This window comes from Kogia breviceps, chromosome 4 (assembly GCF_026419965.1).
Source record: "Kogia breviceps isolate mKogBre1 chromosome 4, mKogBre1 haplotype 1, whole genome shotgun sequence".
NCBI lineage: Eukaryota > Metazoa > Chordata > Mammalia > Artiodactyla > Physeteridae > Kogia > Kogia breviceps.
In genome coordinates this window covers 117365511-117381859 of record NC_081313.1, presented here as the reverse complement: position 1 = coordinate 117381859, position 16349 = coordinate 117365511, and the positions used below count along the sequence as shown (strand labels likewise).

Here is a 16349-nt window from a genome sequence, read left to right as displayed (position 1 = left end):
ATAAGTTGGAAGAAAAACACATCAATCTCCTGGCACCTTGAACGTGGCAACCTAGGCTAGCCAGCTGGATCCTGTGGGAGGGGGCTCAGCTTTTATGTTGGAGAAGAAGGTGGTGTTCAAAGGCAAGGAAAAGTAGGAGGCTTGTTTCACAACCTGTGTCTCTCCAATCCCAGAAGCCTGGGAATTATACTCAATAGTTCAAAAATCCTAATGGAGACAATGTCCTCTGGGACAAAGATGGGGAGAAGCCACTCCAGTGGCTGGAAGAATACTACTAACTTCCTTTGCTTTTGCTGGGTTGATACCAGGTGCCTGCACCTGCAACTCTGGTAACCTTGGGCTCACGAGACCTCCTGGCATTCATGTGTCTAATTTTTAATGATAAATGAATTAATTATTATTTACTACTTGATTTATCGGTAGGCAAAGAAGAGGGTTTCTGAAGCTCAGAAGATGACATGGGTGGAGATCTCTGGTTTAGAGCAGGGATGACCGGAGGTACCAGGCCTGGAAGAGAGGAAGGAATGAGGGGTGTCCAAGGGCGAAGCGCAGCTCAGCAGTCCCAAGGCTGTAGCGTGACAAGCATCTGGGTAAAGGTAGGAGCTGGTCCCCGCCACCTGCCGGTGAGCAGCCCTACTCACAGTCAGGCCGCGGCTACCCTGGCCTAGTCCCAAAATATGTGAGTGCCGCCCCCCTCTCCCGCCCCTTTTCCCAGCCGCGCCCACGGGGGCCGGGGCTGGGCGGCAGGCGCCTGGAGCCGGGCGGGAGTTCTCAGCGCGGGAGTGGGGGGGCGGGGCGGCAGGGGGCGGGGCGGAGCCTCGGCGCCTCCAGGAGCCTTATTCCCGGCCGCAAGCCCGGGAGCGCTCAGTCTACCGAGAGAGCTGCGCGCGGAAGGTAGCTGGCCATCCAGACTGAGGCTGAAGGGCTCGGGAGGACGGACAGACGGAGTGAATACAGAGACGCCCAGCGGCCGCGAGCTCCGCGCAGATCCCAGCCAGGCTTACACCCAGAGGCCGGCAGCAGAACGTGCCCGGCAGGATCTCCTGCGCTCCTCCCGCCCGGCTCCCGTGCCAGCGCCTGGTGGCCGCCGCCTCCTAAGTGATTGCTGCCTCGCCGCCTCCGCCGAGTCCGGGACCATGAAGCTGCTGCCGTCGGTGGTGCTGAAGCTCTTTCTGGCTGCAGGTAAGAGGGCTGCCGGGGGTCGGGGGGGATGGGGACGCTCTGCAGGGGACACGGAGGAAGATCTCTGCAGCGCCCCCGGCGCGGGCCACTTGGTGGGGCCCGTGCTCCCTGGCAGGCGGGCGCCGTCAGCGGTACGTGGCGACGGGGGTCTGGGCGGGGGCGTCTGAAGCGGCCTCGCCCTTCACCCGCAGTGCTCTCGGCGTTGGTGACCGGCGACAGCCTGGAGCGGCTTCGGAGAGGGCTGGCGGCTGGAACCAGCAATCTGGACTCCCCTACTCAATCTACGGACCAGCTGCTGCCCCCGGGAGGTGGCCGAGGCCGGGAAGTCATGGACTTGGAAGAGACAGACCTGGACCTTTTCAGAGGTGGGTGTGAGGAATGCCCATCCTCGGACCCCGGTGGACAGTTTAAGAATAAGTGGATCTGGCATTTATGCCGACTGGGCACACCTATGGTTTGGAGGTTTTCATGGAGGACCTCAAGGAAAAGCCGCTTGGCCTGACAAACTCAATGGGAGGTCCTAGAATGTAGATCCTGTTGTCTGTCTTTCTTTTTTTTTTCTTTTTCTTTTTTTATTTTTTAAAGAAGATGTTGGGGGTAGGAGTTTATTAATTAATGTATTTATTTTTGCTGTGTTGGGTCTTCGTTCCTGTGCGAGGGCTTTCTCTAGTTGTGGCAAGCGGGGGCCACTCTTCATCACAGGTTGTGGGCCTCTCACTATCGCAGCCTCTCTTGTTGCAAAGCACAGGCTCCAGTCGCGCAGGCTCAGTAGTTGTGGCTCACGGGCCTAGTTGCTCCGCGGCATGTGGGATCCTCCCAGACCAGGGCTCGAACCCGTGTCCCCTGCATTAGCAGGCAGATTTTCAACCACTGCGCCACCAGGGAAGCCCCTGTTGTCTTTCGAAGCCCCTGTTGTTTTTCTTGCCCAACGTGGTCTCACATGCCACGTTGCTGCCTTTCTGGATACTCTGAGGCAAATTGAAACAGGCAAGGTGTGTGGGGTTGGTACATTCCTCTGAGGTAAGCTGGGTGATAGGAACAAGGAGTGGTTGAGATGCTTTCCTTAGAGTTTCTATGAAAAAATGTGCACAAGTCCTAATTCCCACATCAACTGACTATTATGTATAAAATAAGGTAACAGATGTGGAGATGCTAGGCACATACAAGGTGTGCAGTGTTAGTCTCCTCCATCCACCTGTCTCCAGGTTGAGGAAACAGGGGAACGAGGAACACTTGGTCCCCCCTCAGGTTAGGCCAGCACCTCCTCGGGAGGCTGTGAATGGTGAGCACTGGGTCCCTAGAGAGCTGTATTGATATGCTGGCTGTCTACAAATCCTACACAAGCCTGGATACTTCCTGACCGCCTTGAGTCCCTGAGAGAGACTCCAAGGGAGGAAGGGCCAAATGGGATCCTTCAACCAGCAGAGGTGCTGTGGCTAAGTAAGTACAAGCACAGGGCAGAGTCCAGAGCCTCCAGTATTGCCTGCTTCCTTGCCCCCAGTCACCTGCAGAGATTCTTAAGGGTGGAGCAGGGACTGAGCCTTGGAGCCCCGGAATGACTATATTTGGCTGGAAAGATACCCACCTGTTCTAGCTCCGTCTGCTCCTCTGCCACCCTTCTTCCTTACCCAGAGCTTCCCTTAGGTGCTGTCTCTATTTAGTATACATCAAGGGTCTGCTCCAAAGCTGAGGCCAGGTTCCCACCTGCCATCCTCTCACAGTGGCCCTCTGGGGGTCACTCCTGGCCTGAACAACCTGGATTCTCCTGGCCCTCTCCTCATAGGCAGGGCAGAGCTGGGCTGTGACTCACCGTCCACCCACACAGCTGCTCCTCCTAGCTCTGCAGACCTGAGTCACTGCTCCCTCTCCCCGGCAGGAGCTTGGCTGTCACCCTGTCACTCTCTCCCTCCCTTTTCTTTTTTTTTTTTTTTAAATAAATAAATTTATTTATTTATTTATTTTTGGCTGTGCTGGGTCTTCGTTGCTGCGTGCAGGCTTTCTCTAGTTGCAGAGAGCGGGGGCTACTCTTCATTGTGGTGCACAGGCTTCTCATTGCGGTGGCTTCTCTTGTTGCAGAGCACGGGCTATAGGTGTGTGGGCTTCAGTAGTTGTGGCTCGTGGGCTCTAGAGTGCAGGCTCAGTAGTGGCACACGGGCTTAATTGCTCCACGGCATGTGGGATCTTCCCGGACCAGGGCTCAAACCCATGTCCCCTGCATTGGCAGGCGGACTCTTAACCACTGTGCCACCAGGGAAGTCCCTCTCCCTCCTTTTTCTGATCGGCTGGGCCCTCCTACCTCAATTTCACCACAGCCATGGTCATTGGTTTCCTCTGAGCATCTGCCTCACCTTCTGAGTTCTGAAAGGGCCTGGGTCTGCACCAGAGGAAACAAGAGTCTATGGGACTACTGGCATCTGCCCCTTCTTTTTTCTTGGGTTTTCTGGGCAAAGACTATTTTTCAGGTCTAGGGATTCTATCCCCTAAAATAAATAACTGTTACCATTTATTAAGTGCCTCCTGTATTCTAGGCACTTAACATGTTATTGTGGGTTAATTAATCCTTGCTGCAACCCTCTGAGATAGGAACACCTGTTCTCCACTTTTTACCGAGAGCTCCAGGGTTCAGAGAGATTAAGTGACTTGCCCAAGATCACATGGCTGAAATTCGAGCATGGGTCTGTTGACTTCAGAGCCCATTCATTGTCTCATTCCTGGCTCAGCATCCCTGGTGCTCTGGGCTTGTCTGGAAGAGGGGACTGGGTTGTGTGAGGCAGCTTGGTGTGTTGGGAAGGAGCACTGGATATGGAGTCCAGAGACCACATTTCAGATCCCAAACCTGTAGGACCTTGGGCAAGTCACTGCCTTTCGGGACCTCAAGTTTTTCAACTGAAAATGAAAAGCCATATTTTTTTAAGTCAATACCACCTTGAGGATCCTAGGACTCCAGTCTAATGTATGATGCTCATCCTTCTGCCAGACATGTGCTATAGCCATAGACAGCAGGCATCTTTTTTCTGCTGGGACAGGGGAGGGGAGACTTGTGTCAGACCCCTGGGCTGAAGGGCATAGCCCATGATCAGTCCCAGCTGGATGTCTGTGTGAGGTTTTTCCCTTTTAAGTGTGGAAAGAAGGGGGAGAGTTATCATTGTTCTAGTTCCTTCTGATAGTTCTTTACTTTCCACGTTTCTGCTTCTTGTGCACTGTACTCCCCATCCTAGGGAGCTATAAACAGGACATCTGGGGATAAATGTAAATGGACCTTTGAGAGAAGTGGTGAGCTGCAAATAGCACACAGAGCAGGGTAAATATTTTGCTTGATGTCAAAGAAACAAGGCTCTTTGAAATTAGCACACTATTGTAAATCAACTATAGATCAATAAAAATATTTTTTAAATTTAAAAAAAGTTAAGACAGTAAATCTCTGACCAGGGGTGGCCTGCTTGCTGTCCCTGATCCTGGTTCTGCTCTCGGCTCATGGTCTGCTGCTGCTAATGGGTACCCCAGAGGGGACCACCTGGACATGGGCACTGTTCTTATTTTAGGAGCCTCTTCCCTCTAAAATACCCTCCAAGTACCTTCTCCAGAAGCAATTTTTATCTCTGACGCTGTCTTCCTGCAAATGGGTCGCTGAGTGCAGCATCAGGAAATGAGGCTGATTTAAGGCCAAAATAGAAGCAAGTGTGTGGGGGGGAGTAGGAGATGAGGATGGACAGTGGGGTGGGAGTGAGGTCAGTAGAATTGCCCAATCAGCTTCAGTTACTCAACAGAAGCTAGCATTCTTAGAATGAGGTCCTTTTTTTTTTTTTTAAGTGTCACTTGGACCTAGTAGTCTTTTTTTTTTTTAACATCTTTATTGGAGTATAATTGCTTTACAATGGTGTGTTAGTTTCTGCTGTATAACAAAATAAATCAGCTATACATATACATACATCCCCTTATCCCCTCCCTCTTGCGCCTCCCTCCCACCCTCCCTCTCCCACCCCTCTAGGTGGTCACAAAGCACCGAGCTGATCTCCCTGTGCTATGCGGCTGCTTCCCACTAGCTATCTATTTTACGTTTGGTAGTGTATATATGTCCATGCCCCTCTCTCACTTCGTCCCAGCTTACCCATCCCCCTCCCCATGTCCTCAAGTCCATAGAATGAGATTCTTAAAACTGAGTTTATGAAATGCCTTCCTTGGGACCCCCAGCCTCTACTTCCTCCACCACTTTGGGGAGGTCTGCCCAGTCAGTCTTCCTTCAGATCTTGGGAGGCACTGAGCCGAGAGGCCTTCCCAGGCCTCTGACTTCAGGTATGATCGAAACATCCTTCCAGACACTGTGCTGTTCTGATTTTTTTCCCCTGAGGAAGTCAAAGACTTAACAGGGTACTTTTCTACTGCAGCTGCTTTCTCTTCCAAGCCACAAGCTCTGGCCACACCAAGCAAGGAGGAGCGTGGGAAAAGAAAGAAGAAAGGCAAGGGGTTAGGGAAGAAGAGAGACCCTTGTCTTCGGAAATACAAGGACTTCTGCATCCACGGAGAATGCAAATACGTGAAGGAGCTCCGGGCTCCATCCTGCATGTAAGTGTCCCTTCCCCGGGGCTGACTGTTAACAGCTCACTCTTTGTCAGCCTGGTAGCTGTTCCTGGTTGTCACTGTTCCTTGAATTCATAAATCCACCCAGTTTCTTCTCAACCTCTTGGAGGAAGTTGGGAGGAGGGGAAATATTTTTAGTCAGCGGAAGGGGCTCCCCCCAGCATAGGATGCAATTTCCTGTGGCGTGGGTTTGTGACGGTCTTTCATCTTTGGGGGCATTTCCTGCTTGCTCAGAAATGAGCACACACTAGGAGAGCTGACACCTGAAGGCAGGTTCTTCATTTCTGCCTCATGCCCTACTCCAGATGGGAGAAGCCAGTAGGAAACATGGCAGAGTGGGGCTCCTGGGTGGAGTGGAGCTCCCGTGGCCTTCTTTCCCAAGTCCTGCAGGTAGGTATGAGGTACATTTGGATATGTGCTATGCAGATATGTGTACTCAGACATATGTGCATGTGAGTGAGCAAATGTGGGTTGATTCTAAGGCATGGCAGGACTGTAGAGAAAGCAATCATTGTGGGAGCAGGGAGAAGCCCCTCCTCCCTTCTTCCTCACCCTGGCGAGGGCCAGGAGGTGGGGGACATGGTGGGTATTGACCTTTGGCTATGGGGGTGGGAGAACACTTCCTTTGTGTAAGATTAACGGAAAATGGAACCCAACTCAGTAGGCATCAGCCCCCGGTCAGGCAGTGCCACCCCTTCCCTAGGCAGGGGTGTGGGTGGAGAGGCCATGGGTTCCCCAGCCACTCTGCTAGGCCAAGCCCAGCAAATGGCTGCCTTGGCAACCCCTCAGGGATGACGACACTGCCATGCTCTGTGGCAGGCATAATGTCGCCACTGTGCCTGAGACCAACACCCACATCAGGCTGTAAACATGCACTCTCTTCTGCTGGGCCTGAGTTTCTGTGGAGTGGCAGCCTCTGTGACCTGGGAGGCTCTGGACAGAGTCAGGAGATTGCTGTGTGCACACCGCTTCCCAGCCTGTCAGGAAGGCTGGCTGCCTCGCATCTCTTCTGCTGTGATTGGTACGGATCCTTTGGGTTTTTTTTAAAGCTTCCTTGTCCCATCTGATCTCCTATAGCAGAGTTGCCCTGTATTTGGCAATTGTCAGACAGACCCATCACCCCCCTCCATGTCTACAGTCACTTGTGCGTCCTCTCCTTTCATATCATTGTCAAGAACTTGGTATTGGAGGGGGTTGCTTAAGAGTGACCTAGACAGTGGGAGGGAGATGCAAGAGGGAGGAAGTATGGGGATATATGTATACATATAGCTGATTCCCTTTGTTATACAGCAGAAACTAACACAATATTGTAAAGCAATTACACTCCAATAAAGATGTTAAAAAAAAAAAAAAAAGAGTGACCTACACAGTCCCCAAATCATTCTTCCAGAAGTCTTGAGACAGGGCAGGGAATGTTTATCCTAAATTTGTAAACTGGCCTCATTAGCACAGGGTGGAGGCAGTGACTCTGAGCGTAGTCAAGATGGATTGAGGCCAGAAATCTGTCTGACCAAATCTGGCCGAACTGGTCCAGGGCGTTGGTGGATGGACTTCCACTGCTCAGCTGAGAACCCTTTTAAGGCTTCTCTCCTGGAGAGCTGAGCTTGACTGACCACCTAAGCCCAGAGAACCTAGATAATGGTGTCCAGGGTCAAGGTGGCCCTAGGGATGGTGATGGTAACTGTGACAGTGCTTTCCTTCCTTTGCCCTGGAGCTTTACAGTTTACATTTAATATGAGTTGAGCCCAACATGTCTCTGTTGAGCACCTACTTGGTGCCAGCTATTCTAGGGGACGGGAAAATACAGCCCTGTATTTTCAAAAGCCCTCTGCTGGGTAGGTAGGGCTTGCTGTCTGTACTTGAAAGATGAGGAAACTGGAGCCCGGAAGTAGGAAGTGATTTGTCTGAGATCAACAGCTAAATAAAGTGTGTGGAAACAGGACAGGCACTCAGGTGCCTGACTTCCAGTCCAACATGCTTTTCATGCCCCCAGGCTGCACTGGGTATTGGATTGCATCCTTCTTCCCTGTCTGTTCTTACAAAGTTGGAGCATGATTTTACAGAGGGCAGCTATTATAGAGGTCTCCTAAGGCTTTTTCTAATTGAAGAGCATGGAATCTGATGTGAAGACTCTGTGTCTGCTTCCTAGGCAGATTTTCAAGGGGCTGAATTCTGTGTCTGGCTTGGCTGCCTCCTGCCTCCAGCCTTTGGTACTCAGGGCAGCAGGCAGCAAGAAGACACAGAGCTCCTGGTTTGGGAGAATGTGACATCTGGGCACCTACATCTGGGACGCTTTGTGGCTCCTTCTTGCCTCCAGACCCAGCAACCACCAGCTGGGGTGTGTCAGGCTGCTGTGGTGAGCTTGAGGCTGGCCGGCTTCCTAAACCAGCCCTCTGCAGCCATCACCCACAGGAAAACCCTTTTGTGTCACCAGCCAACAGTTGCCCTCAAAGAGCAGTTTCCTGGGGCTCCTGATGAGCTGCTGACCCAGAAACTGGCTGCAAAGTTTCCTGTGGCTGGAGGAAACCTGGGGACTGTTAGCCTGACAAGGACTCACAGCTGGAAGAGAGACAGGCCTGAAGGCTCTACTTGGCCTCACTGCCCAGATGCCAAGAAGGAATGGCGAGCCCCCTTCTCTTTGGCTCCATATGACTTTGGTGCTCCCTTCCTCAGGATATGGGCAGTATCCTCCGGCATCTGATTATATAGTAACTCCCACACATGTGGGACTTGGCCTTTTATTAAGTGCTTTTATTTGTATTATCTCATTTGAGCTTCACAAAGCTCTAGTGAGGTAGGTATTTATTATTCCTGCCTTTCACATGAGAAAACTGAAGCTTGGAAACACGACCGTAACTTGCTCCAGATCACCTGGCTAGAAATAGCAGCAGGACCAGTCTGGAACTCATGTATTCTGAGTCCCCTCTGCCAAATGGTGCCCCCTCCACCTCCTGGGGTAGGGGTGGAGAAATCCAATTTGGAAGATGTCTCTGTACTCTAGAGGGTCCTTGCTTCTGTTGTAATACAAGTTCTGAAATGGGCCACAGGCGTGGGTAGGAGGAACACATCCTGGTTTGACGGGTCACTGGCTCTGGGCAAGACACACGATCTTGCCCTCACCCTGGGATGCTTGGAATGCTCCTTCCCTGGGGGAGCCAGGAGTTGTCTGCAAAGGGAGGGGGACATGGGTAATATTAGGATGTTTACATTATTATCCTTTTGACTCAGGGTGGGGGTGGAGGGATTATGTAACTGAATTGCGGGGCTCTGAGGCCAAGCTTTATTTCTATCATCTGAGTAAGTACCTGTGGGGTTTGAATGATGGGCTGGAAGTGAAAAACAGACTCAACTTCACCTTCCCTCCCTGCAGGAAAACACAGTCTCTGAAGTCAGCCAGAGTGCTGAGTCAAATCCTGGTTCTACCACTCACTAGCTGTGTAATCTTGGGCAGGTTATCTAACAGAAGTTTAGCCTTAGTCTCTTCATCTTTAAAATGGGGATAGTAACTCCTACTTCATAGAGATGTTTTTAAGATTACATGAGATGATCCTTGTAAAGCAATGAGCACAGAGTACTTGGCTCATAGTAAGCCTGTAATGTGTGCTATTAATTGTTATTTATCATTCAAGATAACAGTAATAATAACTGAGAGAGCAGAGTCAGACCACTCTCTGTTTCTGCTTCAGAAACCCATCAGGCCCATCAGATATGTGTTTCTTTGGGGTAACCTACACTGTTCAAATGGAAAGAATTATGAATTTGGCCCTTCTGCTCCCTAGTTGGTGAAACATTTCACAAATCATTTACTCTCTCTGACCCTAATCTTAGTCTTTCAATATGTAAAAGAAGTTATACCTGCCTACCAGGGTGTTATGAGTCTCAGTTAAGCTAGTCGATAAGGACAGTGTCTTATAAACTGTAAAGTTCTTTGAACAAGTGATTTTCCAGGGGTGCTCCTAAGAGCATCCTCTATGTCCTGGCAGGATCGGGGTCATTGTTTTGTCCACCTGGGCTGATGGGACAGATGCATGGAGAGGCTGGGCAAGGAGCTGTGTGCTCTGCTGTGGGCCTGACCTACATTTATCCTGCAGTGAGGTGGTTCCCCAAAACACCCAGGAGGAGCTGGGAAGGGAAGAGGTGCTGGGTAGGAAGGCAGGGGCAGCCCAGTCCCTGGGTCTGATACGTCTGCTCCTTGGAACTTTACTGGTACCTCTTGGCAGGAAGAAGGGATTCCTTGCTCTGAGGAACCAGGTGCCTAACCTTTTCCCCAGAGGATGTGCAGTTCAGAATAGAGGGCCACCGGGTTCTTGGTGCTTCCTTCAGCAGTTAGTGGCCTAAAGTCCCCAGGCAGACAGTGCCACTGCATCCCTGACTGGGCATTTATGGATGTGTGTGGGCAGCACACTGAGCTCACTGTTAGACAATCTGTGTCTATGTCTCTGCCCTGCTGTGTGACTGTGGGGAAAATAGCTCTGCCTTTCTGTAACATGGGCTCCTACCTACATCAAAGGATCTCTGGGATGCTCAGGTAAAGAAAGGGATGTGAGGGAATTCCCTGGCAGTCGAGTGGTTAGGACCACGCTTTCACTGCTGAGGGCCTGGGTTCAATCCCTGGTCGGGGACCTAAGATCCCACAAGCCACACCACGCAGCTCCCCTGCAAAAAAAGAAAGGGACGTGAATGTGCTTGTTCAACTGTAGGCACTTCTCAGTCTTCCCAAGGGCTTCCAGGAAAAGTTCTGTGTTAGAAAAGTCAGTTGCCATCTGATTTATTTCTTGAGTAAGAAAAGCCAAGGTTTTTTTTCTGACATTCTAAAATGTACTGGCAGGACAGGTAGGCAAGGAGATGTTTTCTTTGTTTGTTTGCTTTGTCCTGGGATGAAGTAGGCCTGATAGCCCAGCGTTCAGAGGCCAAAGGCCAAAATTCAGCTTACAAGTTGGGCCTTGCACCCAGGGGGAGCTGGGAGTTAAATGAAGGAAACTTGAGGAAAATGACTTCTGGCAAAGGAACAGGGCCTATTAATAGGCTGGGCAGTGGCAGAGGGACTGAACGCTGGAAGCATCGGTGGGGAGGGCTGGGTTTATTTCTGGGTCAGAGTGTTGAGGGGCCTCACTAGAGGGAGTGATACTGAATCCCCTCAGTCCAACCCACCAGCTCTTGTGCCCAAGTCCTCTGAACATTTTAACACACATGTAATTAATCATCCACACGTGGAACAATCTAGCCAAGACCTGAAGTCCTCCTTTGCTTTTTCCCTGCCTGGAGCAGGAATTTTGTGCCAGAGGACCAAAGGGAATGAAGAAGGGGAGGGTGTGGAGTGAAGGAGGAAGTCCACAGAGCCTTTAGAGGGGCTTCTAAAGAGTCTTGTACTAGAGAAGGCTAGAGGAAGGACAGGAATCACAGTTAGGGACTGACAGGATGAAGCTGTGAGGAGTGGGCTCTGGCTTATGTAGGTGGCCCATTGCCAAGAGTGAAGCCAAACCACTAACTTCATCTCTGCTTTGTTCTGTTTTGGACCAGCTGCCACCCGGGTTACCATGGAGAGAGGTGCCATGGGCTGAGCCTCCCAGTGAAAAATCGTTTATATACCTATGATCACACGACCATCCTGGTTGTGGTGGTCGTGGTGCTGTCATCCGTCTGTCTGCTGGTCATCGTGGGGCTTCTCATGTTTTGGTGAGTGTTACAGGCTGCTTTTGCAAATCACTTCTATTCCTCCTCCTCCAGGGTCTTCTACCTGATGGTCACATGAGGCCTCTAACCTCCCAAATTCTGGGCTAGGAGCCTGACTAACATTCCTGGGTACAGGCTCTCCAAGAACCTGGCTTCTCTGGTATGACATATGTCCAGTGTCTAGAACCCAGGGCAAAAATTGCCAGGCCTTAGGAGGTCCTGCTTCTCACAGCAGGCTCAGCAACCCACCCATGGAGCCACATCTTCACACAGTTCTTTTTCCTGACTCTGCTCTCTGATGGCGTTAGGGTGTGGTTTGGTAGTCAGGGAATGGGTGGTACTATTGGTGTATCCTTCCAAATCTGAGGCATCTAGTCCCCAGGCTATGCTTTCAATCCAGCTTATATTCTAGACTGAGGAGACCTACTAAGCACTCTGTGCCCATTTACAAGCAGTGCAACTCATGTGTTGTGAGACCTGGATCAAGTTACCTGTCTTTCTAAGGGTTGTAATCTTTCAGTGATTCTAATCTCTGTTCCCCTACCTCATAAAGATGTTGTGAGGATTGTATAATTGAGGTGAAAGTTCTTAGCAAATTGTAGCCTGCCATTAGAGACAGGCATCCTTGGGGCAGTTGGACCTTTGGCCAGAGGTCTGTTGAGCTGCCATATCCTCTGGGCTTTTCCAAGTATGGAGAGAATCACTGGGCCAGAATCTTTTGGAAGGACCAGCTCTGGGACCTTCACCCTGCTGTAGCAGGCAGAGCTTGCTCACAAAACTTACTTTCCTCAGGTACCACAGGAGAGGAGGTTATGACGTGGAAAATGAAGAGAAAGTGAAATTGGGCATGACTACGTCCCACTGAGAGAAACCTGTGCTCAAGGTAATGGTCCATCCTTTGCCCCATGGTACCATCACCAGCTTTCCTGGATCTGTTTCTAGGCATGCTGAATTCTTCTCTTGACCTAGGAGTTAGGGGGCAGGCTGCTATGGAGTCACGGTCCCACTGCAGAATTGTTTTCAAAAAGGTTCTTGGTGCTGCATCTCCACTTAGGGTGGAAGTTGCTAGAGAGATACTCAAGACCAATGCCTGAGAAGACAGCTTCTCTCGTCCTTGTCTCTTCTTCTTCCCACCCCTTCCCAGAAGATCTTAAGGAGACTCTTAAGACCTCTTAAGCTGGATCCAGCTTTAAATGCCTTCTTCCTGTGCTTTAGGAATCAGCTGGGGACTGCTGCCTGTGAGAAGATACAAGTTGATCACAAACTCTGCAGAGGGGAAGGACTTCACAACTAGCCATGAAGATTCCTTCATCCCCAGTTGCCATCTAAATTGGGCCTCCCATAACTGCTTTGCCAAAATACCAGAGCCTTCAAGTGCCAAACAGAATATGTCCAGTGGGATCTGGGTCAGAAGAAAGCAAAAGTGAGGGACCTTCGTGCCCTTCTGATTCTCCTCCACCAAGCCCTACTTACCCCCATAAATTTGTTTAAACACTTATCTTCTGGATTAAAATGCCAGTTAAATTCCATATGCTCCAGGATCTTTGCCTGAAAAAAAGGAAGGAGAGGAAGAAAGAAAGATTCGGGGACTGGAAGAAAGTAGCAAAGATTGAGAAGCCATGTACTCAAGAAGCCACCAAGGGATCTGCCATTTGGACCCTTCAGTGCTGGATTTGATGAGTTAACTGTGAAATACCATAAACCTGAGAACTCTGAATTTTGGGACTTCTACCCAGATGGAAAAATAACAACTATTTTTGTTTGTTTGTTTGTTTGTAAAATGCCTCTTAAATTATATATTTATTTTATTCTATGTATGTTAATTTATTTAGTTTTTAACAATCTAACAATAATATTTCAAGTGCCTAGACTGTTACTTTGGCAATTTCCTGGCCCTCCACCCTGCATCCCCTACCATCTGGCTCAGCATTACTCTCCTCTGCTGCAAATGTGAGAGGGCTCTGTGATCCATCTATAGTAATCTATTGTCTGTCCACATTTCGGAAGATCTTCCATGATCTGAGTGCCACAGGGGGAGTTCTGTATGGTCAGGATGTAGGAATTAACTTTGTCAGATCCACTCTATGAGTTGGACGGCAGTCTTGCCTAGGCGATTGTGTCTACCGTTTGTGTTTTGAAAGCCCAAGGTGCTGATGTCAAGATGTAACAGATATCGGTATTCCCCTGTGTCCTCTCCCTGCCCAGTCTCAGAAGAAGTTGGACTTCCATGCCTGCAGCTTTCCTGGCCCCTCACCCTCCATGGGCCCAGGTCCACAGAGTGGGAACTCACTGTCCCTTGTGTCAAGACATTTCTCTTATCCTGCCATTCTTCTGGTGCTACTCCATGCAGGGGTCAATGCAGCAGAGGATAATCCAGAAAAGGTATTAGCAAAGAGAAAGGCTGAGGAGGAACAGGAAACATTGGAGCTAACTGTTCTTAGTAATTGATAACCTACCAATTGCTACAGAGAAGGTTGGAGGTGAGGAGGGCTTTTGTGTAAACCCACCCACCTCACCAAAACTACAAAGGTATGCTGTCGTGGTCCCTTCTGGAAGTTTCTGGTGCCATTACTGAACTGTTACAAACCTGAATTTCCAAACCTGGTTTATATTTATACTTTGCAATTCAAATAAAGATAACCCTTACTCCATAGCCTTCTGTCTGCTTGTTTTAACTGGGAGCTAGTTTAACGTAGGTATTTTCTAAGCCCATAAATAGCCCAGGCCTATTTATGTATACTATCTCAGTATCCCCAACAACCCTTTGTAGGAGGTACTATTGTCCCATTTTTCCAGAATTGGAAACTGAGGCTTGGAGAGGTTAGGTAACTTACCCGAGGATACACAGTTGGTAAGTGAGAGAGCTGCAACTGGTAATCTGATTCTAATCATGTGTCTTAGTACTTATATCATACCATCTCTGAGACAGGAGAGAATAGATCTTTCACATAGGAAGTTGGGCTGGCTGTAACCGGGAAGGACATCTGCCCATTCAGTGGGCAGACCCTGGAGTCAGGGCCTATGCTGTCTGTGCAAGCAGACATTGCTTCTGGAGGAAACAAGTCACCTTTGACACCCCTCTCATGCTCTACATTCCATCTATCATCTATCAGCAAATCTCGTCAGACCTACCTTTGGATATATGCTGAACGCAGCCACTTCTCATCACTGTCACTATCATCACCCCAGTCCAATTCACCATCATGTCTTACCCAGACTTTTTTTTTTTTTTTTTTTAACTTTCGGCCACGCTGCGTGGCTTGTGGGATCTTAGTTCCCCAGCCAGGGATTGAAACTGCACCCTTAGCTGTGAAAGCGCAGAGTCCTAACCACAGGACCACCAGAGAATTCCCTGTTACCCAGACTCTTGTGGCCTCCTGTCTCCTTTCTTCCACCTTACTCCCATAGAGCCCATTTCCAACATAATAGCCAGTGATCATTTAAAACATAATCCAGATCTTGCAGGCCTTCTCTGACTACCCTATTATACGATAGCACATTCCTCTCCCACCCCACTCCTCTTACTCTCCTTATTATTCTGCTTTATTTTTCTTCATTGCCCTCATCACAACTAACATATTCTTATTTGTTTTTGTTTAGCTCTTCCTACTAGAATGATAGCTCCATGAAGATAGGGGTGTGTACATTGCTCCAATCTCAGATTGTAAAAGAGTGCAATTGAGTTGTAGGCACACAATATTTGTTATTTGGATGAATGAATACAAGAAATGACTAAAATCCAATCCAAGGCCAGCAAGTGGACAGATATGTGATGTAGTCTTGCCCTGCAAGTGTGATTGGGTTTAAAGAAGGGCATTTGCTGGGGAGGATGGATGGGGATGACAGGATGAATGGAATTTGGGACGGGTTGTGTTGTCCTGGATAGAGTGGAAGCAGAGGCCTCCACTGGGAGGCCATTAGACAAGTGCTACTGGATGCCCTCTCCTCATCCTCTTGTCTTTGAGAGTTGTGACATTGTGAAGTTTCTCCGGGAGCCCACAGAGAGATCTTACATGTACTTTGACTGTCCAAAGCTGAACATATGCATACCCTATAACCCAGCAATTCCACTTCCAGTGATATATACAAGAGAAATGAGTACATATGCTCACCAAAAGATATGTACAAGAGTGATCTTAGCATTATTTACAATAGCTGAAAACTGGAAACTACCCCAATACTCATCAGTATTTGATGATGAAATGAATAAATACATTGTGGTATACAATGAAATATTAAATAGCAATATGGATGAATCTCACAACATACTGCTGAGTCAAGCCAGACACAAAAGGATATGTTCCGTGTGATCCCATTTATTTAAAATTTTAAAACAGGCAAAACTCATCTATGGGGAAAGAAATTAGGAAAGGGATTACTATCGGGATTGATAATGACTGGAAAGGGGAAGATAGGGGAACTTCTGGTGTTCTGATAATATAGTCTAAGATTTAGGTAGCGGCTTCCCACATGCACCTCACTTTTAGAAAATTCATTGAGCATGATTTGTGCATTTTTCTACAGGTATTAAACTTCAATAAAAAGATTCTTAAAAACTTTGGTAGGGGACACTTTTGCTGTTTGCATTATATAAAGTTCTGTAAAGTACCAATGTATTACTTCGGTAGTCAGAGAAAATGGTACAGAAATAACTCTGGAGCAATGAGTTACTTTGAACTCTTCGTGGGGCTCCCTTTCCTGCCTCTAAGCTTCAAGCCTCCAGTCCTCACTCAGGGCTGGGCTTTTCCGAGCACACTGTTTCTACAGCTAATGTTTCCTGTGGGTTCTGGGCTTCCTGCTTTTCAGCTGCTCTCTCCTCCTGCCCCTGCTGCTGATAAAAGCTCTCCTTAGCTTCACTGGAGCTCCCCTGGGCATCTACTTGGCTGATACAGTGACTCTGGGAGCCTCTGAACCAG

The 16349-nt window shown here is 49.1% G+C and overlaps 1 protein-coding gene across 1 annotated transcript; it reads left to right on the top strand.

The window, feature by feature from the left end:
* The first annotated feature begins 879 nt into the window (after positions 1–879).
* HBEGF (heparin binding EGF like growth factor) lies at positions 880–14086 on the top strand. Its single transcript, XM_059061333.2, has 6 exons — positions 880–1182; positions 1374–1547; positions 5568–5745; positions 11281–11436; positions 12226–12316; positions 12649–14086. The coding sequence occupies exons 1-5, from the start codon at positions 1137–1139 to the stop codon at positions 12296–12298; spliced, it is 627 nt and encodes a 208-aa protein (XP_058917316.1). The 5' UTR covers positions 880–1136; the 3' UTR covers positions 12299–12316; positions 12649–14086.
* The last annotated feature ends 2263 nt before the right edge of the window (positions 14087–16349 follow it).

Coding starts and splice junctions, on each gene's coding strand:
- HBEGF (XM_059061333.2), top strand. CDS start 1,137: ATGAAGCTGCTGCCGTCGGTGGTGCTGAAGCTCTTTCTGGCTGCAG. Junction 5,746..11,280: donor CTCCGGGCTCCATCCTGCAT/GTAAGTGTCCCT, acceptor GTTTTGGACCAG/CTGCCACCCGGGTTACCATG. Junction 11,437..12,225: donor GTGGGGCTTCTCATGTTTTG/GTGAGTGTTACA, acceptor TACTTTCCTCAG/GTACCACAGGAGAGGAGGTT.